The 23,220-nt window shown below is 53.5% G+C and overlaps 2 protein-coding genes across 3 annotated transcripts; both read left to right on the top strand.

The window, feature by feature from the left end:
• Window positions 1-18: 18 nt before the first annotated feature.
• STK19 (serine/threonine kinase 19) lies at window positions 19-6,875 on the top strand. 2 transcript variants are annotated; one of them, XM_014840910.3, is made up of 7 exons: window positions 19-228; window positions 381-517; window positions 4,483-4,578; window positions 4,863-5,002; window positions 5,864-5,961; window positions 6,070-6,217; window positions 6,419-6,875. In XM_014840910.3, exons 1-7 carry the CDS (start codon window positions 129-131, stop codon window positions 6,462-6,464), a joined length of 765 nt encoding a protein of 254 aa, XP_014696396.2. In that variant the 5' UTR covers window positions 19-128; the 3' UTR covers window positions 6,465-6,875. The 2 variants fall into 2 exon arrangements, with proteins under 2 accessions (XP_014696396.2, XP_044632233.1); XM_044776298.2 differs by having other exon boundaries at window positions 38-228; window positions 4,354-4,578; window positions 6,419-6,868.
• A 550-nt stretch (window positions 6,876-7,425) lies between these two features.
• C4A (complement C4A (Chido/Rodgers blood group)) lies at window positions 7,426-21,728 on the top strand. Its single transcript, XM_044776299.2, has 41 exons — window positions 7,426-7,582; window positions 7,725-7,923; window positions 8,156-8,357; window positions 8,557-8,627; window positions 8,713-8,801; window positions 9,008-9,090; window positions 9,269-9,365; window positions 9,541-9,646; window positions 9,747-9,879; window positions 10,295-10,410; window positions 10,517-10,693; window positions 10,838-11,023; window positions 11,168-11,353; window positions 11,517-11,675; window positions 11,926-12,052; window positions 12,213-12,287; window positions 12,578-12,775; window positions 12,867-12,978; window positions 13,070-13,140; window positions 13,418-13,557; window positions 13,663-13,872; window positions 14,120-14,171; window positions 14,274-14,363; window positions 14,511-14,720; window positions 14,887-14,962; window positions 15,125-15,281; window positions 15,382-15,498; window positions 15,605-15,776; window positions 16,006-16,238; window positions 16,315-16,482; window positions 16,852-16,911; window positions 17,892-17,985; window positions 18,065-18,251; window positions 18,384-18,474; window positions 18,610-18,684; window positions 20,121-20,223; window positions 20,384-20,473; window positions 20,554-20,652; window positions 20,810-20,893; window positions 21,166-21,298; window positions 21,462-21,728. Exons 1-41 carry the CDS (start codon window positions 7,518-7,520, stop codon window positions 21,601-21,603), a joined length of 5,235 nt encoding a protein of 1,744 aa, XP_044632234.1. The 5' UTR covers window positions 7,426-7,517; the 3' UTR covers window positions 21,604-21,728.
• The last annotated feature ends 1,492 nt before the right edge of the window (window positions 21,729-23,220 follow it).

The raw sequence follows: 23,220 nt of genomic DNA, 5'->3' as shown, positions 1-23,220 counted from the left end.
TACTCGGGGCCGACTGGTCTCCAAGGAGAGACGCCCAGGGAGCCCGTACGTCACTACTCTGCGCCGGAAGACTCTGTTTTCGTGTTCTCTTCCTTCACTGCTCTTCCCCGCATCATAGGTCCCGGGATATGAGCCAGAAGAGGCATCGCCTGGTCCCGGAGACCTTTGGACTGAAGAGGCGGAGGGAACGAGGGCCTGTAGAGGCCGATCCTTTGAGGGGCGAGTTAGGTAACCATGGCAACCCCGGGGCGAGGCTGAAAGCCCCAGCTGGCAGCAGTCTCGTCTCCTGTAACTTTGTCTTTTGGGAAAACAGCGCTCCCATAGTCGTACCCCACGCTCTCGCCCCAGTCCGCGTTTCGGTAACCTGTCTCTCCGCCCAGGGTCGGCGCGCGCGGCGGTCGCGGAGCTAGTGCAGCTGTTCCCGCGTGGCCTGTTCGAGGATGCTCTGCCCCCCATCGCGCTGAGGAGCCAGGTGTACAGCCTCGTGCCCGACCGGACGGTGGCTGACCGGCAGCTGGTGAGGGGCGTCACAGCGACCGACGGAAGAGCTTCCCTGCCTCGCGGGCACTCCCGAGGTCCCCCGTCGCTCAGACACTCAGTTGGTCCGCCAGCCATTCAGCCATTCAGCAAGCGTTAGGTCTTTCTAGGCCAGGCACTGTGCCAGGCGCTGCGGTACCAAGGATAATGCTACAGACGCTCTTAAAAGATCTCTGGCAGTAGAGAGCATGCCAAATTGTGGAGGTGGGAGAGCGAAGCTTTTGGGGAAACTGAGTCATCGGGCATGGTTCAGTCTATAGCGCTGGGAACACAGGCAGACATCAGATTACGACTGACCTTGTGCATCAATGTTTCATTCTTACACTGAAGGCTGGTAGAGATGAGGTAGTAGAGAATATTAAACAAGAGACGGGATGGTGTATCGGGTGGGTTGGAGGTAGTGAGGTGAGGCAAGGAGATCAGTTAGGAAGATACTGCAGCTGAGAACTGGTGAAGGCCTAAATTAGCACTGGGTAGTAGGGAGAGGTTGGGTGAGGGAGAAGGATATGGAGAGTGGGAAGAGGGAGGAGTCCAGGGTAACTCTCAGATTTTCCGGTTGACAGGCTGCTGAGTGGTTGGCAAAGTGCATAGAGTAGGGGCACGTTGTGTTGTTGGGGGCAGATGATGTGTATAATTTTGTGCAATTTGAGTGGGAGGTGCTTGTGGAGCATCCAAAGGCAAATGAGTAGTAGACAGTTGGACAGGAGGGTTTAGAGAGAATTCTGGGCCAGTAATATAGATTTGGAAGCCATCAAGATGTGAGGAGTGGTTCAGTCTGTGGATGTGGATGAGATTGTGTAGGAAGAGTGAGTAGAGGTGTGATTTTTAGTCTTTTTACAAACTTTAGAATGTAATGAGGGGCTGGCCTGGTGGCGCAGCAGTTAAGTTTGCATGTTCTGCATCGGCAGCCCAACATTCGCTGGCTCGGATCCCAAGTGCGGACCTATGCACCGCTTGTCAAGCCATGCTGTGGCAGGCGTCCCACATATAAAGTAGAGGAAGATGGGCACCGATGTTAGCTCAGGGCCAGCCTTCCTCAGCAAAAAGAGGAGGATTGGCAGCAGATGTTGGCTCAGGGCTAATCTTCCTTAAAAAAAAAATAATGTAATGAAAGGTATGGCTCTTTAACTCCATAAAAATGCATGTATGCCACATGAATACAAAGTATATGTACAATTTCTGGGGGTGGAGGGTTGTTTCACAGATCCTCTGAGGCCCAAGGTTAAGGACTCCAGGTTTACAGTGAAAGATAATAGAGTCAAATCGACAATCCTGGGAGACACCAACATTTAAGGCAGTGTTTCTTAAGGTATGTCCTGAGTTCTACCTGCATCAGAATTACCTGGGCTGCTTATTCAAAAATACACTTTCCTGGGACTCACTCAATGCTAATGAATTAAGATCTCTTGGGGTAGGACCAGGGAATCTACATTTTTGAACTACTGCCCCAGGTGATTCATAATGCACCTTAAAATTTGAGATCCACTGATAGAAGGGGAAAGCAGAGGAAGAGGAGTCTGTGAAAGAGGCTGAGAAGGAATTGCCAGAGTTAGGAGGAACCAAGGAAGAGGCCTATTGAAAAAGTTAAGAGATTTGTAAGAAGTTGAAGTAGTTGGCACTGTTAGCACCTGTGATTCAAGGCAGTGGTCTGTGAATAGGTCAAGTAAAATAATATCCAAGCTCTGTCCATTGCATTATCAGGGGGAAGGTTAATGACAACCTGTCAGGAAGAAAAGAGGGAAGAAAAGGAAGATGGAGACTACCTCCAATCCCATGAGGAAGCAAGTCAGATGGACTCACAATTTATAGAGTATTTGTTGTTTTTAATTTGTTGATGTTAGCCTAAATTTTGTTTGGGTTTTTTTTGGTGAGGAAGATTTGCTCTGAGCTAACATCTGTGCCAATCTTCCTCTTTTTTGGCTTGAGAAAGATTAGCCCTGAGCTAACATCTGTACCATTCTTACTCTGTTTTCTATGTGGGTCACCACAACTGCATGGCTTGAAGAGTGGTATAGGTCTGCGCCTGAGATCCCAACCCGGGCTGCTGAAGAGGAGTGTGTCAGACTTAACCACTACACCATGGGGCTGACCTCCTAAATTTTAAAAAAACCTTTAAAAATCGCACAAAAGAAAGTATAAACATGCACACACAATTTAAAGGATGTTTATAAAGCAAATACCCATTTAACCACCTCCCAAGTCAGACTGTAGAACGTAGCTAACATCCCATGTATCTCTCTCCCTGATCAAAATGTCGTATGTCCCTTGGAGGTAACTACTATCCTGACTGGTTTGATAATTGTCCCCTTGGTTTTCTTTATACTATCTATGTGTTTATTCATAAACAGCATAGCTTAGTTTTACCCACTTTTGAACTTGATATAAACAAAATTGTATTTTATGTATTTATATCTTGCTTTATTAGATGAATATTTTTGAGGTTCTTCCAAGTTGTTGCATGAAGCTATAGTTAATTCATTTTCATAAATTTCCATTTTATGGATATATCCCGTTTTGTGCATGCTAGTGAAAGAAATTGTATTTTTCTAGGAATTTGTCAATTTCATCTAAATTTCCAAATTTACTGGCATAAAGTTTGTAAACTCATTTTATTGTCTGTAGAATCAGTAGTGATGACCCTTTTTTCATTCTTTATATTGGTTATCTGTGCTTTTTCTAGGTTTTCCTCTTTTTCTTGGTCAGTCTCACCAGTGGCTTTTCAATTTTAATAGTCTCTCAAAGAATTAATATTAAGATTTATTGTTCTCTTGTATGCATGTTTTCTATTTCATTAATCTATTTTCCCTCTACTATTAGGTTTATTTTACTTTTTTAAAAAATAATTTTCATCCTCTCTTCTTTTCTAATATATGCATGTCAGGCCATAGTTTCCCTCTAAGTACTGATATATATTTATCTCCCCCAAGTTTTGGTACGTATTTTCACTATCATTCAGTTCAAAATATCATCTAATTACAATCTTAGCCTCTTGTCTGAAATTTTGATCTTTTTGACTGTCTTTATTATATTCTGGTTATTTTTTTAATCTGTTTTACAGATTAATAGCTTTTTATTCAGCTGTGCCTTAATCTGTTAAACCCATCCATTGAGTTCATTGTACTTCCTTTATTTTTCAGTTCTAGAATTTCTGGTTGGATGTTTTTCAAATCTATTATGTCAGTTTTTATAATTTTCTGCTGAAATTTTCCATCTTGGCTTTTATTTATTTCAGCATTATAAGCATAGTTTTCTTGGTAATAGTCTGTTTTGGATACTTCCACCGTAACATGTCTTTGGGAGCCTGTTTCTTTTGAGTTTTGTTTCCTTGTATGCCCAGTTATTTTAGACTGTGTGCTGGACAGATTTGCCTACATCAGCAAGCACCTTCCATGTCCCAATTACTTCTATGAGTTCTTGTTTTCATTAGATATTATATTGGTCTGGTAATTCCCTATTATCTTGTGAGCTCTTTAATGCTTAAACAATTTTTTAAGCAATATTTTATCCAGCACTTTAATTTTCAGCAGGTGAGTTGGTTCTTGCTATATTCCTGGAAACAGAAGTTCTGGTTTATTTTTTATTTGTTTTAAACATTTTATTCCATAATCCTCTCCACCTTCCCCCACACAAAAGCTAGACTGTTAATTCCTTGAGGGCAAGGCGTTTGTCTGTTTTATTTTGTTGTCTAGCATATGCTTGGTCTTAGAAAATGTGTATTGATTGGTTGGCAAATAACTGATGAAGTTTGTGGATAGGAGGGGTGGGTAACTAATTGGAAAAGACTGTTTGGTGATCTGCTTAATTTTCTCCCCACAGTTTTTCCTTTACTTAGAGAAACCCCCCCCAATACTGGCAAACAAAATCTCCCTGCTCAAAAGTGCCCAGAGTGTGGCAGAACATCTTACACTGACATCCTGCTTTTCACTCCTATCTCTCTCGAGACAGAAGGAGCTTCAAGAGCAGGGGGAGATCAGAATCGTCCAGCTAGGCTTTGACTTGGATGCCCACGGAATTATCTTTACCGAGGACTACAGGACGAGAGTACGTGTAACTGTGTGTGTGTGTCATGGGGAACGAGCGGGGCAGGCAGGGAAATTAGCGGGTGGAAGTAAAAAGAAAAGAGACAATTCCCCCACCCCATATCTTGCAGAGAGGGCTCAGGGCTCTAGTAAGTAGTAATATGAGGGAGAGGAAGACGAGGAAAAGTTTGAGAAGTGGAAGGACCTTAGCAAAAGGGACAACACAGGAAGAGATGTCGTCCTGGGGATTGAGGTCAGTGGAGGGGGAGGGTGGGGCCAGACCATGTCTCTCTTCTTTGGTTCCAGGTCCTCAAGGCCTGCGATGGCCGACCGTATGCTGGGGCGGTGCAGAAGTTTCTGGCTTCAGTGCTTCCAGCCTGTGGGGACCTTAGCTTCCAGCAGGATCAAATGACACAGACCTTTGGCTTCAGGGACCCAGAGATCACGTGAGACTTGGGGGACCAACAGAATCAGGCATCCAGCACCTCGCTGCTTCCCTCCAGTCTCATCCAGCCTCGTCCTTTTCCTTTTGGTGAACCTGCCAAGAAGGCTGACTCTTCTTTTTAGTAAAATGACCTAAGAGAGGAGATCTCCCCCAAGAGAGGAAGCCTGTTTTACCTGGGGCCTTGGGAAGAGCCCTGGACTAAAATTCAGGAGATCTGCATGGCTAATGAAATGCGTATAGAGGCCTGGCAAGAACCATAAATGCCTGATGTGAATCATTCTGAGACTAGGGAATAGAGGATGTTAGGAGCTATGAAGGCCCTAAAGCATTCATATTCAAAAGAACAACAACTGGACAAGGACTAAATAAAAATATCATTTCATGGGTCTCTATCTGGCTCAGGCTCCCTACTTCGTAATCCATGGTGTAGGTGAAAGCATTTTATAAGCTTCTTTTCAGTAACATGTGAGTGAAGCCGTGGTGCGGTCCTTGTAGGCCGTGGCAGGAGCGCAGACGAAAGACCTTATTTCTCCGCTGGAGATGGGACTGAGCATGTATCAGGGCATGTGGTCAGGACAGGCTTCTGAGAGGAGAAGCTGTTTTAGGGAACAAGTAATAGTAACAAGAAAAGGAAGAGTGAGGGGAGGGCAGTCGGGTAGGGGATGGAACAAGCAAGGTGCACAGAGGCAGGGAACAGCACAGTGTGAGCAGAGAACCGCCCCATGGTGGGCCTCTGTTATCCAGTCCCTTTGGGTGGTTGCCCATGTTTCTGGAGAGTTAGTGTCCAAACATTAGTGGATGGGGAGGAGAGAGGGCTCTCAGAGCCAATAGCTCATCTCTTCTTGCTTCCCACCCCCCTTAGGCAGCTGGTGAACGCTGGAGTTCTCACCGTCCGAGATGCTGGCAGTTGGTGGCTAGCTGTGCCTGGAGCTGGGAGATTCATCAAGTATTTTGTTAAAGGTATCCTGTCTGCAGCTGAAGCCCTCAGCCCCTCAAGAACACCTTTTGGTGGCTCTTCAGACCTTCAGACCTTACGCACCTTTCCCTTCTCCTGTGCCACCTCTCCAGGGCGCCACGCTGTCCTTGGCATGGTCCGGAAGGCCAAGTACCGGGAGCTACTCCTTTCGGAGCTTCTGGGCCGGCGGGCGCCTGCTGCGGTGCGACTCGGCCTCGCCTACCATGTGCATGACCTCATTGGGGCCCAGCTGGTGGATTGGTGAGTTTTTTCCCCAGCCTCTGGCAGATGACAGAACCATGACCCAAGATTGGATTTCCTCCTTGCTCATGCTTCATTCATTAGTGAAGCCCAGCTCCTCTCTCATTCTCTGGAACCCTGGAATATCCTGGCCAAGTTCTGAGTTCTCCCTAGGCCTTGGACCTACGTATCTGGCTCCAGCCTTGTCTTTCTCTTGCACAGTGTCTCCACCACTTCTGGAACCCTCCTCCGCCTGCCAGAGACTTGAGGATTCTGCTCGTCCTTGCGCATTTCCCCTGAGTCGGGCAAGAGGGGCCCAGGAGTGCTCCCCAGCAGTGGCTGAGACGGGATCACCTTGGGAAGGCTTGGGATCCAGGATGAGTGTGGGCTTGTGGCCATGCAAAGAGTCAGGGTCAGACATGACTGTTGCTGTTTACCTGGGCTCCGACCCAGTGGTGGGGTTTGGGCAACGCTTCTCTGCCCTTCCATGGAGGTGGAGCCAGAATCCCTGCCAAGGCCATGGCTGCTGCCTTTCATGTAAAAAGGTGCTGTTGTTACTCTGTCTGGAGATAGGAAGGTGGGCTTTCTGGGGAGGGTGGTGAAGGAGGGCAGGGTTCTGTTCCCTACATGTTGGGTTGAAACTGCCAAATAAAGTACTTCTGCCAGTGATATTTTCTGGATGTCTTTTGTTTGATGTGTGTGTTCTGGCGCCTCGTTTATGGGTAGAGGTAAGGCCAGACTGGGCCTGAGCTGTACCTCCTTGTTCAGAGAGGAAAAGGGACGTTGAGTCAGTTGCCTCTGTGGATGGGAGGTGTGCTTGATCTCTTAAACCACGGGATTTCTGTTAGGGCCTACAAAAAGCAAAAGCCTCATATAGTTCAGTTTTTTGGGGGGTTATAGTAAGAGACAAGTGTCTTAGTACCTTGTTTTGTTAGGACCTTGACAAAGGAGCCACGTGTTTCCAGCCACGTGCCGAGCCACTTTGGGCTCTCCTACGCCCGCGTATACTCGAGCATGTGTATACATACACACACCCAGATATACCCGTAGGGAGTGGTGCCCCGCACTGGGATGAAAGGGGTTAACAGGAAAGGATAGGGTCTGTCTCTGGGCTATGATTTCTTCAGAGACCCAGGTGTCCGGGGTGCACCCCCCAATACTGGGCCTGGGGCCAGTTCCGTTTCTTGGCTATCACGTGGTTTCCCAGCTTAGCTGGACCAGGGGAGGAGCAAAGTCCAGAGTTAACTCTGCTCCAAACCCTAGGTTGGCCAGAAAGGAGCAGACAGACAGACGAGTCTGATCCCTCTTAGGTCCTCCAGCCATGAGGCTCCTCTTGGGGCTGATCTGGGCATCCAGCTTCTTTGCTTTGTCTCTGCAGAAGCCCAGGTCCTGGAGGCAGGATGCTGGTGTGCTTGAGCAGGGGCAGGGCTGCTGATGGCAATGCAGGCGTGGGGGAACCTGATAGAGGATCGAAGGGTGGAGGGGCCCAAGTGGAGCCTGACTGCTGACCCTCACCTGTCTTCCCCAGGTTGCTCCTGTTTGCTCCTTCTGTGGTTCACCTAGGGGTTCCCCTGTCAGTGGGACTGCAGCTCCATGATGCTCCCCGGGGACAGGTGGTGAAAGGATCTGTGTTCCTGAGAAACCCATACGGCAATAATGCCCCCTGCTCCCCAAAGGTGGGCTTCACCCTCACCTCAGCAGATGACTTCATACTCCTCAACCTCCAGGTAACTGGACACCACTGCCACTTCCTCCTGCTGCTTCTCAGCACCTCTCACTCTGTCATCGTGGTGTCACGTCCACTCCCCCGCCCCGCCCCAAGTCTTGTAAATGTCTTTGTCTTTTCCCTGGCCTCCCTCCCTCCTTTCCTCCCTGCAATGATCTCCTTCCCTGTTTCTGTCTCAATCTCTCTGGCTTTTTCCTTCTGCTCTGTCTCTGACCCACCGCCTCTCTTGATAGATCCCCCTGAACGGTGCAAAGAACTGTGGCCTCTTTCGTCTCCATGGAGGTCCCCAGGTCCAGCTGGTGGCTGAGTCGCCATGGCTAAAGGACTCTCTGTCCAGAAAGACAAACATTCAGGGTGTCAACCTGCGCTTCTCCTCTCGCCGAGGGCACCTCTTTCTGCAGACTGACCAGCCCATTTATAACCCTGGCCAGCGGGGTGAGTCTCGGCCCCAGAGCCTCACCTTTAGCTGCCTCCCAGCCCCTTCAGTGAGATAACCTAAAAGTGCTGCATAGGAAGGCTGCTTAACAAGTATTTGTTCTCTTCCTCCTCACTCCCTGGAAGGGGTGGGGGGACCAGGGCCCACCTTCCCTTTGTGCATGAGCTCCTGCTCACCTCTCTCACCCTCCATTCTCAGTTCGGTATCGGGTCTTTGCTTTGGATCAAAAGATGCGCCCATCCACTGACACCCTCGTGGTCACTGTGGAGGTGAGTCCCTGACCTCTGACCTTCCGGATGAGCCAGGGCCCGTGATCTGACCTCCCACAGATGACCATTTCTACTCCCGTTGCAGAACTCTCATGGGCTCCGTGTGCGGAAGAAGGAAGTGTACACTGCCACATCCATCTTCCAGGATGACTTTGTGATCCCAGACATCTCAGAGTGAGCTCTCCTCACCTGAGGATTAGCCCCCAGCTACACCTCCCTGGTTCCAACTTTCCCACCCCTCCGCCTCCAACACAGAATCAAATCCCAAGCTCCCCTGAGCCTCTGGTTACCCTCATAGTCCTCTTCCCAGGGACCTGGGCCACTGGCTTTCCGTGGCTTCTTGCGCAAGTTGGCTGAGTCCCTTCCTTGTCTGTCCTCAGGCCAGGGACTTGGAAGATCTCAGCCCGATTCTCAGATGGCCTGGAATCCAACAGCAGTATCCAGTTTGAAGTGAAGAAATACGGTGAGAGCTGGAGACATGAGGGACAAGGAGCTCCTTTCCAGAAGGGAATAAGGAGTGGAAGAAGTGGTGGGACCAGGGCAGGGTCGGAGATATGGGTGCCACAGCCCTGAGGGGAGACGAGTCTTTAAAGGATCCTTTCGCTAGAGTTTGACCTCCCTATCCCTTTACCCCTGGTCAGTCCTTCCCAACTTTGAGGTGAAGATCATTCCTGGAAAGCCCTACATCTTGACAGCACCTGGCTTTCTTGGTGAAATCCAATTAGATGTTGAGGCCAGGTAACTCCCCCCCACCCCACCCCTGCTGGCCCAGCTCCCAGGGCTCCCCACTCAGTAGGAATGTGTTGTGAAGCCCCGCGTCCTTCCCTTGTCCCAGCCCCCCTCCCTCCCAGACCGTTCCATTACCACCTCCAGCCCTTGGCCCACCATCTTCCCAATCTCTCCATGGTGGCAGGTACATTTATGGGAAGCCAGTGCAGGGGGTGGCATATGTACGCTTTGGGCTCCTGACTGAAGATGGTGTCAAGACTTTCCTTCGGGGGCTAGAGAATCAGACCAAGGTAGGAAGGAGGGTTGGGGGTGTGAGGAAGGTGAAGGAGGAGAAGGACGTGAGATGGAAGACGTGTCTCACGCCGTGTCCTGTTTTCTTCTTTGTCCCAGCTGGTAGATGGTCAGTGCCACATTTCCCTTTCAAAGGCTGAGGTTCAGGATGCCCTGCAGAAGCTTAATGTTAATATTGCTGACCTCCCAGGGCTACGCCTCTATGTTGCAGCAGCCATCATTGAGTCTCCAGGTGGGTGGCTTCCCCTGATTACAACCCCAGACACTTGCCTCTGACCTCTGAGCTGACCCTCTGTTCTCCAGCACCAATACCATCCCCCCTTCTTACCCTTATCTTGGACCCAAAGCCAGAAAAGACCCAGGAGACTGTCTCTCTCCAACTATGTTTCTGGGGTATGGGTACCTTCCCCGATTTCAGTTTATTTTTTTGCCCAGCCAGCCAGCTGGCAGACACACTTTATGCACCATCTGTGTGCTGGGTCCTGCGTGGGCCTCAGCAAACGTAGAGATGAATATGAGACAGCGTGTGTCCTGAGGAGTTCACTGTCTTGTGGGCAGGAAACACTCACTCTGCATCCCCCCTTGCTCTCCTGTGCCTCTTTTCCTGGGTCTCTGTCCTCCATCTCTCTCCACCCCTTGTCTTGCAGGTGGGGAGATGGAGGAGGCAGAGCTCACATCCTGGCGTTTTGTGTCATCTCCCTTCTCTTTGGATCTTAGCAACACCAAGCGACACTTCGTGCCCGGGGACCCCTTTCTGCTGCAGGTTTCTTTTGGAGGGAAAGGATGAGCAGGGGAGGGGGGTGTTGGTGAGGAGGGCACAAGCCCTCACTGACCGCTCGCTTTTACCTGCCCCTCCCCCACCTACCCAGGCCCTGGTCCGAGACATGTCAGGCTCCCTGGCCTCTGGCATTCCTGTCAAAGTTTCTGCCAAGTTGTCTTCTGGATCTGTTTCTGAAACCCAGAACTTTGAACAAAACACAGATGGGACTGGCCAAGCCATAGTCCCCATTGCTGTCCGTAAGACTGTGCAAGAACTGCAGCTCTTGGTAGGCCGCCTCTTCGTGGGAGAGGACAGGGGAAGGAAGGAGGGGCCAGCTGGGCCCCTGACGATCTGTGTCCCAGGCTCGGGGGAGAAGCTGGGTGCCTGGGTCCTTGCCACTGACCCTGCGCCTACCTGCCCCTCTTTCCAGGTGTCTGCAGGCTCCCCCTATCCAGCCGTAGCCAGGCTAACTGTGAGAGCCCCACGCTCAGGAGGCTCCAGGTTTCTGTCCATTGAGCGGCTGGATCATCGACCCCCTCACATCGGGGACACCCTTAGGCTGAACCTGCGAGCCGTGGGTGTCAGTGCGCCCAGCTTCTCTCATTACTACTACATGGTGTGTATGAGCTGGGCTGTAGAGGAAAGCAGGGGTGCAGGGAGGGGCTCAGGCAGGAAAGAGCCCTTGTGTGGGGGAATGGTTTCAGGGCTGGGATGTGCAGTGAAGCAGAAACTACTCTTGCTCCTTCTCTTCTTGGCCCAGATCCTATCCCGGGGCCAGATCGTGTCTGTGAATCGAGAGCCCCGGAGGCCCGTGACCTCAGTCTCCTTGTTTGTGGACCATCACCTGGCACCTTCCTTCTACTTTGTGGCCTTCTACTATGAGGGAGGCCTCCCAGTGGCCAACTCCCTGCGTGTGAACGTCCAGGCCGGGGCCTGTGAAGGCAAGGTAATTGGCATGGGAGAGACAGCATGTGTATGTGTTAGGGGTGTTAAGAGAGAAAGAAGACAGGGTGATTGTGAACAGGGCATGGACTTGGTTTGGGGTGCACTGAGGATGCACCGAAGGAAGCTCTCCCCACTGACTGACCCCTACCTCCCCCTTCTACCAGCTGGAGCTGAATGTGGACAGTGGCAAGGAGTATAATCCCGGGGAGAGGATAAAGCTCCACCTGCAAACTGATTCTCCAGCCCTGGTGGCACTAGGAGCTGTGGACACGGCTCTGTATGCTGTGGGTGGCAGGTCTCATAAACCCCTCGACATGGGCAAGGTTTGTCAAGACCCTTTCCCCAGCCCTCCCTCCCTGCTATGGCTCATTTTCCTGCTACCCTGAGCCCAGCCCCTAGATCTCACTCTGGATCCCCACAGACTCCTCCTAGTCTTCCCACAAGGCTTGGCCCCTGTGGTCTCTTATTTCCCCACTCTCTGTGTGTCTTACATATTTGTCCATATCCCATCCTCTCACCCATCCTGCCCCTCGGTCACTCTTGTCTCCACAATATCCTTGCCTTTTCTTCCAGGTCTTTGAAGTTATGAACAGCTATAATCTTGGCTGTGGTCCTGGGGGTGGAGACAGTGCCCTTCAGGTGTTCAAGGCAGCTGGTCTGGCCTTTTCTGATGGAGACCAATTGACCTCAGTCAGAGAGAGTGAGAACCATGGAGGAAGGGGAGTGGGTGGTGGGAAGATAAGGAAGGGGGAGGCGCTTGAGGAGGTAAGATAGGAAGAAGAGGAGTGGGGAGAGGAGCAGGGAGTGGAGGTGGGAGGCCACCCACCTTACAGCTTGGCTGCAGTCCTGCTTTCTGCCAGGTCTGAGCTGTCCCAAGGAGACGAAAACCCGGAAAAAGAGAAATGTGGACTTTCAAAAGGCGATTAATGAGAAGCGTAAGTTGTGGGTGCCTATGAAGCAGTGTAAGATCTCCACTTGGGCCCAAGGGTCAGGATGAGGGGCCTGTTGCTTTGCTGCTCTGCTCCCGAGTGAGCCAGTCTATGGTATTTGGGGCCAGAGATCCAAGTTCAGGGGTTGAAGGTGGATGGGCAGGAGGCTGTCTCCATTGGCCTCTCTTGAGTTCCTGGTCTCTCAGGGTGAACCCTTGTGTATCTAGAGGTCAGGGTGGGCGATGAGGTGTGTCTCTTTTCTTTTCTTTCATGCTTACTCTCACCTGGCCCTGCAGTGGGCCAGTATGCTTCTCCTGTAGCCAAGCGCTGCTGCTTGGATGGGCTGACACGGCTGCCCATGGCACGCTCCTGTGAGCAGCGGGTGGCCCGTGTGCGGCAGCTAGCCTGCCGGGAACCCTTCCTGTCCTGCTGCCAGTTTGCTGAGGGCCTCCGCAAGAAGATCCGGTCCAGGGGCCCAGTGGGCCTTGCCCGAGGTGAGGGGCTGGCTGGGGCTGGGGGACAGGCAGGGGTGCCTGGAAGGGCAGAATGGCCCCCTTCTCATTCCTGTCCACCCTGGTCTCCCAGCCATGGAGCTCTTGCAGGAGGAGGACCTGATGGATGAAGATGACATTGCTGTGCGCAGCTTCTTCCCGGAGAACTGGCTCTGGACAGTGGAAACAGTGGACCGCTCCCGCCTGTGAGAGCATGTGGTGGGCCTGGCCTTGTCTCTGGGCCGTGTCTGGGACCAGCCCAGGGTGTGATGGGACTTCTCACCTTTCCCACCACAGGTTGTCACCGCTGCTCCCTGACTCTCTGACCACGTGGGAGATCCATGGCATGAGTCTGTCCAAAAGCACAGGTGAGGTCGCCCTGCCTGAGCCTCTGGCCACCCCTCTTCCATACCCCCTCAACCCAGGCTCCCTGCTCAGCCTTTTGCTTTTAGTATAGGAAGTAGGGGGTGGTGCAGAGACCTGGGGAAGTCTACCAGTGTGCACCTGGGCTGGGAGGCAAGAGAGCAGGAGTGGGCCGGGGGCAGAGCTGGGTCACCCCGTGTCCCTCTGTCCTGGTACCCTGTGGCCATGATATCCCCAGGCCTCTGATCTCTGTCCCCTTCCCCAAACTCCCACATCCATCAGGCCTGTGTGTGGCCACCCCTGTCCGGGTCCGAGTGTTCCGTAAATTCCACTTGCACCTCCGCCTGCCTATCTCCGTTCACCGCTTTGAGCAGCTTGAGCTGCGGCCTGTCCTCTACAACTACCTGGATAAAGATGTGACCGTGAGGACCCTCAGGAGCACACAGGGGGGTGGGAGCTGAGGCAGGTGAAGGGTGGGGAGCCTAACTGGGCTGGGCCTCTGGCCATCTCTGTCTTCCTGCCCCTAGATGAGTGTCCACGTGTCCCCGGTGGAGGGGCTGTGCCTGGCTGGGGGCGGAGGGCTGGCTCAGCAGGTATTGGTGCCTGCGGGTTCTGCCCGGCCCATTGGCTTCTCTGTGGTGCCCATGGCGGCTGCTGCTGTGTCCCTGAAGGTGGTGGCTCGAGGGTCCGTGGAGTTCCCTGTGGGGGACGCAGTGTCTAAGATTCTGCAAATTGAGGTGAATGGAGCACCCCTGAATCCAGGTCCCCAGGCTCCTTGATTTACCCCCGACCCCCGGCACCCTCTTTGCTGGCCAGGCCAGAGGCCTAACACCCAAACCCAATGCCTTGGTCTGTTTACATCTTCTACAATTCTGATCCACCTCTGTCCCTGAAGTTCAAATGCCAAGTCCTGGGGAGTCTGCACTGGGAGGCGCAGGCTGTGTTCCTGTGTGATCTCTCACGGCTGTATTTCTCCTGAGACAGAATGAAGGGGCCATCCACAGGGAGGAGATTGTGTATAAACTCAATCCCCTGGGTGAGTGACCTCTACCCCTAGCTGTCAGTGTCCTAAGGGGGTTTGTAGGTGGTAGGAGATGTGGACAGCAGGACATACTGCCAACTTCCCCCATCTCCCCAGACTACCGAGCCCGGACCTTGGAAATTCCTGGCAACTCCGATCCCAATATTATCCCTGATGGAGATTTCAGCAGCTTTGTCAGGGTCACAGGTGGGAGTGTCCTCCAATCCCTTCCCAGTGGCCACCTCAGATTCATGTGAAGCCGTAGACCCCTGTTTGATCCTGTGACCCCATGACCCTCTGACCCTGAGTCCTCAGGCCTGCTGTCTGATCCTTAACTCTCTTCCTCCCCTGTAGCCTCAGATCCACTGGACGCTTTGGGCTCTGAGGGGGCCTTGTCACCAGGAGGCCTGACCTCCCTCCTGAGGCTCCCCCAGGGCTGTGCGGAACAAACCATGCTCTACTTGGCCCCCACACTGGCTGCTTCCCGCTACCTGGACAAGACAGAGCAGTGGAGCAGGCTGCCCCCTGAGACCAAGGACCACGCTGTGGATCTGATCCAGAAAGGTTCTGGGTTCAGGAGCAAGCAGGAGCGGGGGCTGGGAGAGGGCAGTTAATGGAAAATTGGCAGCCCAGGTGGCTAGGGGGCGCAGAGAGGGAATGGGGAACATGGCCTTGGGCATAAATAGTGGGAGAGTGAGCATCGCTTTAGCAGCCGCCTCTCCCCCCTAAGGCTACATGCGGATCCAGCAGTTTCGGAAACAAGATGGTTCCTATGGGGCTTGGTTACATCGGGACAGCAGCACCTGGTGAGGTTGGGAGAGTGGTTTTGGGTCTCTGAGAGGGGCCAGGCTGGTGGGGGCAGAGCCAGGTACAATGGGAGGGTGAATAACCAAGTGCCTGGGGGAGTGGGACCATGTCCTCTATAGGGACCAGTCCCTATACCCAGCCATCCCTTTAATCTCCTCTAGGCTCACTGCCTTTGTGCTAAAGGTACTGAGTTTGGCCCAGGAACAGGTGGGCGGCTCACCTGAAAAGCTGCAGGAGACGGCCACGTGGCTCCTGTCCCAGCAGCAGGCTGACGGTTCATTCCAGGACCCCTGTCCGGTTATCCACAGGGCCATGCAGGTGCGGGGCTGGGAGGCTGGGCTGAGGAGCACAGGTAGGAAGACTCTCTTGTCCCTTCCTGTTCCTGGTTGATGACTTCTTTTCTCTTCACTTCAACTAGGGGGGCTTGGTGGGAAAGGATGAGACGGTGGCGCTCACCGCCTTTGTGGTCATCGCCCTTCATCACGGGCTGTCCGTCTTCCAGGATGAGGGGACACAGGAGTTGAAGCAAAGAGTGGTAAGGGCACCTGTGGGTCTGCCCTTCACTCGCCCCCAGCTTCCCCCGTTTCTTTTCAGGAACCCAGGTGTCCAGCCCCGAGACCTTCCTCCCTACTTTCTCCTAGGAAACCTCCATCTCAAGGGCAACCTCATTCTTGGGGACGAAAGCAAGTGCTGGGCTCCTGGGTGCTCATGCAGCTGCCATCACAGCTTATGCCCTGACACTGACCAAGGCCCCTGAGAACCTGCGGAATATTGCCCATGACAACCTCATGGCCATGGCCCAGGAGTCTGGTGGTGAGAGTCAAGGGGGTCCTGGCAGTGATCATGGGACTTGAGGGACCCTGGGACCCATGAGTGTGCCCAAAGGGAGAAATTGAACAAAGACCCCAAGAAGGAATGAAAGCATAAGCAGGGATGATTGGGGTAGAACCAGGAGAGCCTGATGGGGAGCGTCAAAGGGCCCACTGACTGGGACCCCCCCCCAACTACTCCCCCTTCACTGTGGGTCTCCCTTCACTCTCAGATTACCGGTACTGGGACTCAGTCGCCAGTTCTCAAAACAATGTCGTGTCGCCCACCATGGCTCCTCACAGCCCAGCAGACCCTGTGCCCCAGGCCCCGGCCCTGTGGATTGAAACCACAGCCTATGGCCTGCTGCACCTGCTGCTTTGGGAGGGCAAGGCAGAGATGGCCGACCAGGCTGCAGCCTGGCTCACGCACCAGGCTGGCTTCCAAGGGGGATTCCGCAGCACTCAGGTACCAGCTTCCCTGGGGGCTCTGTGTGGGGGAGGTCCTGAGTCCAAGCACCTGAATCCTGACCCAACCTCCCCAGGACACGGTGATGGCCCTGGAAGCTCTGGCTGAATACTGGATTGCTTCCCACACCACTGAGGAGAAGGAGCTCAATGTGACTCTCAGTTCCCTGGGCCGCAGTGGGCTCAAGTCATATGTAGTACGGCTGGACAACCACCAAACTCGGGGAATAGAGGAGGAGCTGCAGGTGAACCACTCCCTCACCTGGGTTGCCATGACACCTGGGCCTACTGTGACTATGGCCATCCCCAGCCCCCCACCCCTGGAGTATCCCCACGGCACCTCTTCCTGATAACCTTGTGGGAAAACTTCCTGGCTGTGTGACCCAGAGAAAGTCACCTAGCCTCTGAGCTTCATTTTTCTCATTTGAAAATAATACGTGCAGAGTCTACCCAACAGAGTTTTTAGAAGGCTGAAGAGAGATAATGCATGTGAAGATGCAAACTTTCTGGGAAGTGAGGTGGGGTGAAGAGGCGGGGTTGTTTTTAGAGAGGGGGTAAGCTGGAGCAACAGTGTGCCCTTCTGACATCTCTTTCCCTTTTCTGTTCCTTGGAAGTTTTCCTTGGGCAGCAAGATTGATGTGAAAGTGGGAGGAAACAGCAAAGGAACCTTGAAGGTGAGAGCCGGCAGCACGGCCAGCCAGGGCCCAGCAGGGAGAAGCTGGGGTCTTGAGTGAGACCTGTGGGCAGAGCTCATGGTCAGGGAAGGAGAAAGATGTTCCCCCTGCTCCCTCCTGGGCCTTTTCCCCTCACCGTGGTCTCCACCCTCTCTGGGCACCTGTCATTTCCTTTACGCCCTCAGTGCGGATGGCCTACACACCCAGCGCCTCAACCCAGGCCTCTCCCCTGGCCCACAGCAGACATGTCGCATCCCAAACCCCTTCTTCTTCCTGTGTCCCCTCATCTGGCTGATGGAGCCCCTTTCCCACAAGAGCCCAGCCACCACTCTGGAGGGTGTCTTAGTGCCCCCCCATCCTGAGCCCCTCCTTATTGCCCTGGTAACTCCTCCTCTGCTCCCTTGCTGCCTGGGTCCCTTGTCACTTGTTTCCTGGACTCTGTTCTAAGATGGTCTTAGAACTTCTCCCTTCCTTACATCTCACCCAGAGGGTGATCCATTGTCCGTATTGCAGCAAGATTGACCTTCCGAAGACACCAGTCAGATCAGCCTTGGAGAAAAGTCAGGCTCTTCCAAGTACAAGATTGGGCCCCTGCCCCCCACCCCAGCCAGACAGATCCAGTCATCTATCCAGATCTCCTTGACTTGAATGACCTTCCCCTGCTTCTTGTCCCACGTAACAAACTCATTCTCCTCCTTCAGACCTTAGCTGGAAGCCTTTCCTGGACTTTCCATTCCAGCCTCCTCTGTGCACTGTGTAGAGTGCTTGCCCCTGGGGGCAGGTCCCTGCTCCCCTCTCTGTCTCTCGTCTAACTCAATACCTGGGCCCATGCGTATTTCTGGGCTGGTCAGGGAGGGGGATGAGAAGGGGCCAAAGGCCTTGAGTTCCTTAGCCCAGGGAGATGCCCTTAGATGTGGCCCTGGAGAGAGGTCTGTGACTCCAAATGTCCCATGTCCTCTCCCTGCCCCTTGCTGAGCCAGATCCTTCGTATCTACAATATCCTGGACATGAAGAACACAACCTGCCGGGAGCTTCACATTGAAGTGACGGTGATGGGCCACGTGGAGTACATGAGTGAGCGCTGGGGTCAGAGGCCATGGGGCCCTGAGGGGGCTGGTGCCAGGGGTCAAGCCACAATGCCATCTCTGTGCAGTGGAAGCAAACGAGGACTACGAGGACTATGAGTATGAGGAGGCTCTAGCTGGGGATGACCCCGGGGCCCACTCCCAGCCAGTGACACCCCTGCAGCTGTTTGAGGGGCGGAGGAGCCGCCGCAGGAGGGACGCACCCAAGGCGGCCGAAGAACAGGAATCCAGAGTGCAGTACACCGTGTGCATCTGGTGAGTGCTGCAGGCTGCCCTGGGTGTGTGGGGCACTGCTGGGCCGAGAGGGGAGGCAGGACTGAGACTGGGGCTGGGCATCTGTGACCCGGCGCAGGTAGAACCCAGACAACAGGGCATGTCTCTCTGCAGGCGGAACAGCAAGGTGGGGCTGTCGGGCATGGCCATTGCGGATGTCACCCTCCTGAGTGGATTCCATGCCCTGCGGGCGGACCTGGAGAAGGTGTGGTCAGCCATCCAGGAGGACCCCTTGTGCCCTCAGGAGCCCTGCTCCATCCCCGCAGTACCCCCAGCTACTGAGCCCTGTCATGTGCAGGGCCCAGGGCTACCTGCCTGTGACCGTTTCCCTTCCCCACAGCTGACCTCCCTCTCTGACCGTTACGTGAGTCACTTTGAGACTGAGGGACCCCACGTCCTGCTGTACTTCGACTCGGTGAGCAGGGAGAGGTGACACGAGGGAATGGGTGGCGCCAGGTTTACTGAGCATATGTTATGAGGTTTCCCAGAAGACACTACATCAGCGGCCAGTGTTCCTAGAAAGAACTTGTGATGTGGGCAGGAAGACAGGACCAGAGTGTGCCAGAGCAGAGTTAGGGATGGGCCACCAGGGAGGCAGCGCTGCCTGCAGGTAGGTGGCGGCCGAGCCCCTAATGTGGCCTGGGGGGCCAGTGCCAGTCAGCAGGGAGGGCCCAAGAGTGAGCCTTTTCGAAAGATGAATTTATTCAACTTGATGGGCTGCCTTTCTTTTTCTTTTGACCTTCCTAGTTTTTTTTTTGGTGTTTTGTGTTTGATATTAAAGTGTATTTTCTTTGATGAAGTGATGGTAGTCCTAGATGAGTTTGTTTTTGTCTTTTTGTGGCCTTGTTTTGCTAAAACAGAGAATGATCAACCTTCTGATGGCCTTCCAATTTCTTTTTTGAACATTTACTGTAACCTTTTGGAGAAAATGTGAAAAGGGCATGTTAATACTCTAGCACCATTAGCCAGGTGTTTGTGGGTCAGAGAAGACGCCCCTGCCCAGTGTATGCAGAGGGGCCAGACCCTATTAGCCTGAGAAGCCAAGCAGAAGAGTCTGGTTGAACACAATGGAAAACGAGGAGCCAGGAAGATTTCTAGGTAGGGAGCCGACCATGCAGCAGCCTAGCTTAGGAGGGAAACTGGCAGGGTAGCAGGCTGGATTGGACCAGCGTGGGCATGAGGAGAGGGTTCTGGGCCTAGGACACAAGCAGTGGGCTCACAGAGGACAGGTATAGCAATAGCACCTGCTGTTAGGTTATAGCAGATAAAGGAGGCCCCAAGTTGTATCAGTGATGAAGCGAGGCCATCAGGAGGGTGAGTGGGTTTGCAGGGCAGACAGAGTAGATCTGGAGAACTAACATGTCCTGAACAAGTCCTAATGCAAGAATAGGGCTGAATGTTCAGTTTGGGAATCATCAGCCTGGAAGGGTTAGGTGACAGCCAGAGAGTGTCTGAGATCTCTGTAGGGAAGCACAGAGGAAGGGAAGAGGCAGGGCCGGGGACTGTGCCTCTGGGAAGGAAGAAGAGGGAATGTCAGAAATGACCAGGTCAGAACCACGGATGGTCCAGAAGCTAACCCTGAGCTTAGGGAGAGTTTCACGCAGAATATGTCCATGATGTGGGACTCTGCAGAGGGGCCCTGGAGACTGGGATGAGGTCACCATCTGGACAGTGAAGTCAGCAGAGACCTTGGGAGGCAGTTTTTAGAGTTACTGGAAGGTAACAGAATGTGAAGGACACTGAAGATAAGAACCAACAGGAACCAAACAGAGACAGGCAAAGGAAGTGCAGCACAGTGGCCTGCAGGGCCCTGGGGCTGAGTCCCTGACCTCTCCCCTGCCCCCCTGCCAGGTGCCCACCTCCCGGGAGTGTGTGGGCTTTGGAGCCGTGCAGGAGGTGCCTGTGGGGCTGGTGCAGCCGGCTAGTGCGACCCTCTATGACTACTACAACCCTGGTGAGCACTCCGGGACACGTGGAGGTTTGGGATAGGTTGCCTCCATGTGGGACATCAGGAACTGGGGCAGTGAAGGGTGGCAGGGGGTCCTGTGGCTCCATGGGACTGGGGAGGCAGAGAGGGGGCTTGTGGCCTAATTCCTCTCTCTGCTTTTCTTCAGAGCACAAATGTTCTGTGTTTTACGGGGCACCAACTAAGAGCAAACTCCTGTCCACGTTGTGCTCTGCTGACGTCTGCCAGTGTGCTGAGGGTGAGACCCAGGGCCTGGGGGCAGGGGTGGGAAGATGGCCTGGCTGGGGCCTGCACGCTCATCTGGGTCCCTGACTTCAGGGAAGTGCCCTCGACAGCGTCGTGTCCTGGAGCGGGGGCTGCAGGATGAGGATGGTTACAGGATGAAGTTTGCCTGCTACCATCCCCGCGTGGATTACGGTCAGTCTTCCCCCGTCCTGACCCGCCCTCAGGGTCTCTTTGGTTGTGTTTGCTCCTCTCAGGCCTGCAGGTGGCCTCCTTGCTCGGACACCACCCTGCAGCCCTCTCAGCCTCTGGGTAGCTAACCTTGTCTGCCCTCTCCTAAACTCCCTCTTAGGCTTCCAGGTCAAGGTTCTCCGAGAAGATGGCAGAGCTGCTTTCCGCCTCTTTGACACCAGGATCACCCAAGTCCTACACTTTAGTATGAACGGAACGGAGTGGGGGGCGTGGAGCAAGGGGATATAGGGGAGCTGAGGTCTGGGTTTGAGACCTGGCTGCCTGGAATAGTGAAAATTCAGACGTGTCTGAGCTCAAATGCCCTCAGCCTCTTAGAAGCTCTGGGCTTGTCCATAAATAGGGAAGCAGTAGCACCTCCCCGTTGGGAGTGGTGAGGGTTCAGTGAGAGGATCGCCCCGTGCTCATCCTGCACTTTCTCTTGCCCTCTGACAACTCTTGTTCACGTTATCCCGTCAGCCAAGGATGCCAAGGCCGCTGCTGGTCAGACCCGAAACTTCCTGGTTCGAGCCTCTTGCCGCCTTCGCTTGGAACCTGGGAAAGAATATTTGATCATGGGTCTGGACGGTGCCACCTATGACCTCAAGGAAGAGTGAGTTCTCTGGGCCCCTCGGTCTCTAGCTCTTCTCACACCTTGTGAGGGAACGGATCTTCAGTGCCTAGGCCCTGCCCCCTCAGAAGCTAGGTGCCTCGTGCTCTCCTCTCCTGCCTGTCCATCCTCCTGACCCCTGCTGACTGCCCCTTTGTCTCTTCAGTCCCCAGTACCTGCTGGACTCGAACAGCTGGATTGAGGAGATGCCCTCTGAACGCCTGTGCCGGACCACCCGCCAGCGGGCAGCCTGTGCCCAGCTCAGCGACTTCCTCCAGGAGTATGGCACCCAGGGGTGCCAGGTGTAAGGGCTGCTCCCCCACCTCCCCCAGGAGGAGCCTGAGCTGGGGAAGGGTGATGCCTGGATTGTTGTTGTGCCTGGACACAGCCCCAGAGCAGGGCCAGGGACTCAATAAAGGCCTTTGGCAGCAAAGTGTCAGTGTGTGTCTCAGGACTGAGAGCTGTGCCCCCACTGTCCCTTCCAGGATCTGGGGGGCCCAGAGCAGGGTTTGCATAATCTTAGGCTTTCAGAGCCTGGATGACTCTTGGGGTGTCCAGCTCTGCCTGAACTCTCCCAAATGTCTCACTGGGAGCTCAGTCCATCATAGGACCACCCCGAGCAGACTTGTGACCCAACAGCCTTCACTCTGAGGATCCAGAGTCCACACTGAGGCCTCTCTTCTCCTATGCCTGCAGAACACTCTACTGCTCCAGTGTAGCCAGTCATTGCGGCCTCAGGTGCTCAGCTAACACCTCAGCGCTTCTGCCTTGTGAGCGGCCGTCCAGCCGCACGTCTCCCACTCTGTCCTTGTGCAGCTGGCAGTTTTGGGGTCTGTTGCTTTTAGCTGAGACCTGGTCTGTTGAAAACCTGTTGACACTTGATCCTGTTGCCAGTGGCATTGGGTAATTTTCCTAGAGTTGAGCAATCCTCTAATCTGATGTCTCCATCCAGATACTGATTTTAAACAAGGCAAAGGCTGACTTTGGTGTGTTGTCAGTACTCTGAGACTGCTGTTCCATAGGGGTCAACCCTCCCCACCTGCCCGCCTAGCTCTCCCCCATTTGGTGTCACCCCTTGGGTCTTGAGGGCTGACCTAGAAATCCAAATAGAGGAATTTGCTGAGATCGGTTTTGAGGGAAAGTGGGATGGTTTAGCGGCCTGCCATTCAATCACTCAACAGAAATTCATGGAACTCTCACTCTGTGCCATGCCCTGTGCCAGGTCCCTATCCTCTGTGAAAGTTGTGATGTTGGGGAACTGCATGGTCCTGTAGGGCACATAGCTGGGCATCTGACCCAGTCTAGGGGAATGTGAGAAGGGGGAAGGGAAGGCTTCCTGGAGGAAGAAATGTCTAAGTTGGATTTAGAAGGCTGAGGAGTCAGGCAAAGAGAATGGGGTTAGATGAGGGCATTTGAGACAGAAGGAGAATATAAAAGGCCCAGAGGCTGGGGGCAGGGCAGAGCACATTTAGGGGCACTGCGTGTAATTCATCATGTCTGGAATTTGAATTTGGAGGTGGGGTGGAAGGTTAGCAAGCCAAGTAGAATCCGTTCATGAGGGGATGTTCACAAGCATGCCAGCTGTCCAGGTCACTCCTTTTGAATGGAGTCCCCTCCTAGTCCATGCAACTTTGAGACGTTCTGACCAGTCTTTCAGAAGCTTCTTAGGGCTGTTGTTTACATGGCCCTGCAGTTACACGTCAGATCTCTTGCCCAAAAGCCAGTTAGCATGGTGGTGGCATAAACCCATTTACGAGAGCCATGGATTCAGCTGCAGTTGTGGCAAGATGTGGCCTGGGTCTGGGCGGTCAACTGTGAGGAAGGTGGCAGCTGTTGCTGCTCAGCCCCAGAAATCCCACCCCTGTTTTCTCCCTCCCAGTCCTGGGCATGGATCCAGACTGAGCCTGAGCCTCTTCCCCCAGGAC

The sequence above is a fragment of the Equus asinus genome, chromosome 8 (assembly GCF_041296235.1).
Source record: "Equus asinus isolate D_3611 breed Donkey chromosome 8, EquAss-T2T_v2, whole genome shotgun sequence".
NCBI lineage: Eukaryota > Metazoa > Chordata > Mammalia > Perissodactyla > Equidae > Equus > Equus asinus.
The sequence above is the reverse complement of the archived record's forward strand: the minus strand, read 5'-3'. Positions and strand labels throughout refer to the sequence as shown.

Coding starts and splice junctions, on each gene's coding strand:
- STK19 (XM_044776298.2), top strand. CDS start 129: ATGAGCCAGAAGAGGCATCGCCTGGTCCCGGAGACCTTTGGACTGAAG. Junction 229..380: donor TCCTTTGAGGGGCGAGTTAG/GTAACCATGGCA, acceptor CTCTCCGCCCAG/GGTCGGCGCGCGCGGCGGTC. Junction 6,218..6,418: donor GGGGCCCAGCTGGTGGATTG/GTGAGTTTTTTC, acceptor TCTCTTGCACAG/TGTCTCCACCACTTCTGGAA.
- C4A (XM_044776299.2), top strand. CDS start 7,518: ATGAGGCTCCTCTTGGGGCTGATCTGGGCATCCAGCTTCTTTGCTTTG. Junction 14,364..14,510: donor CAGCTTTGTCAGGGTCACAG/GTGGGAGTGTCC, acceptor CCTCCCCTGTAG/CCTCAGATCCACTGGACGCT. Junction 16,912..17,891: donor ACAGCAAAGGAACCTTGAAG/GTGAGAGCCGGC, acceptor TTGCTGAGCCAG/ATCCTTCGTATCTACAATAT.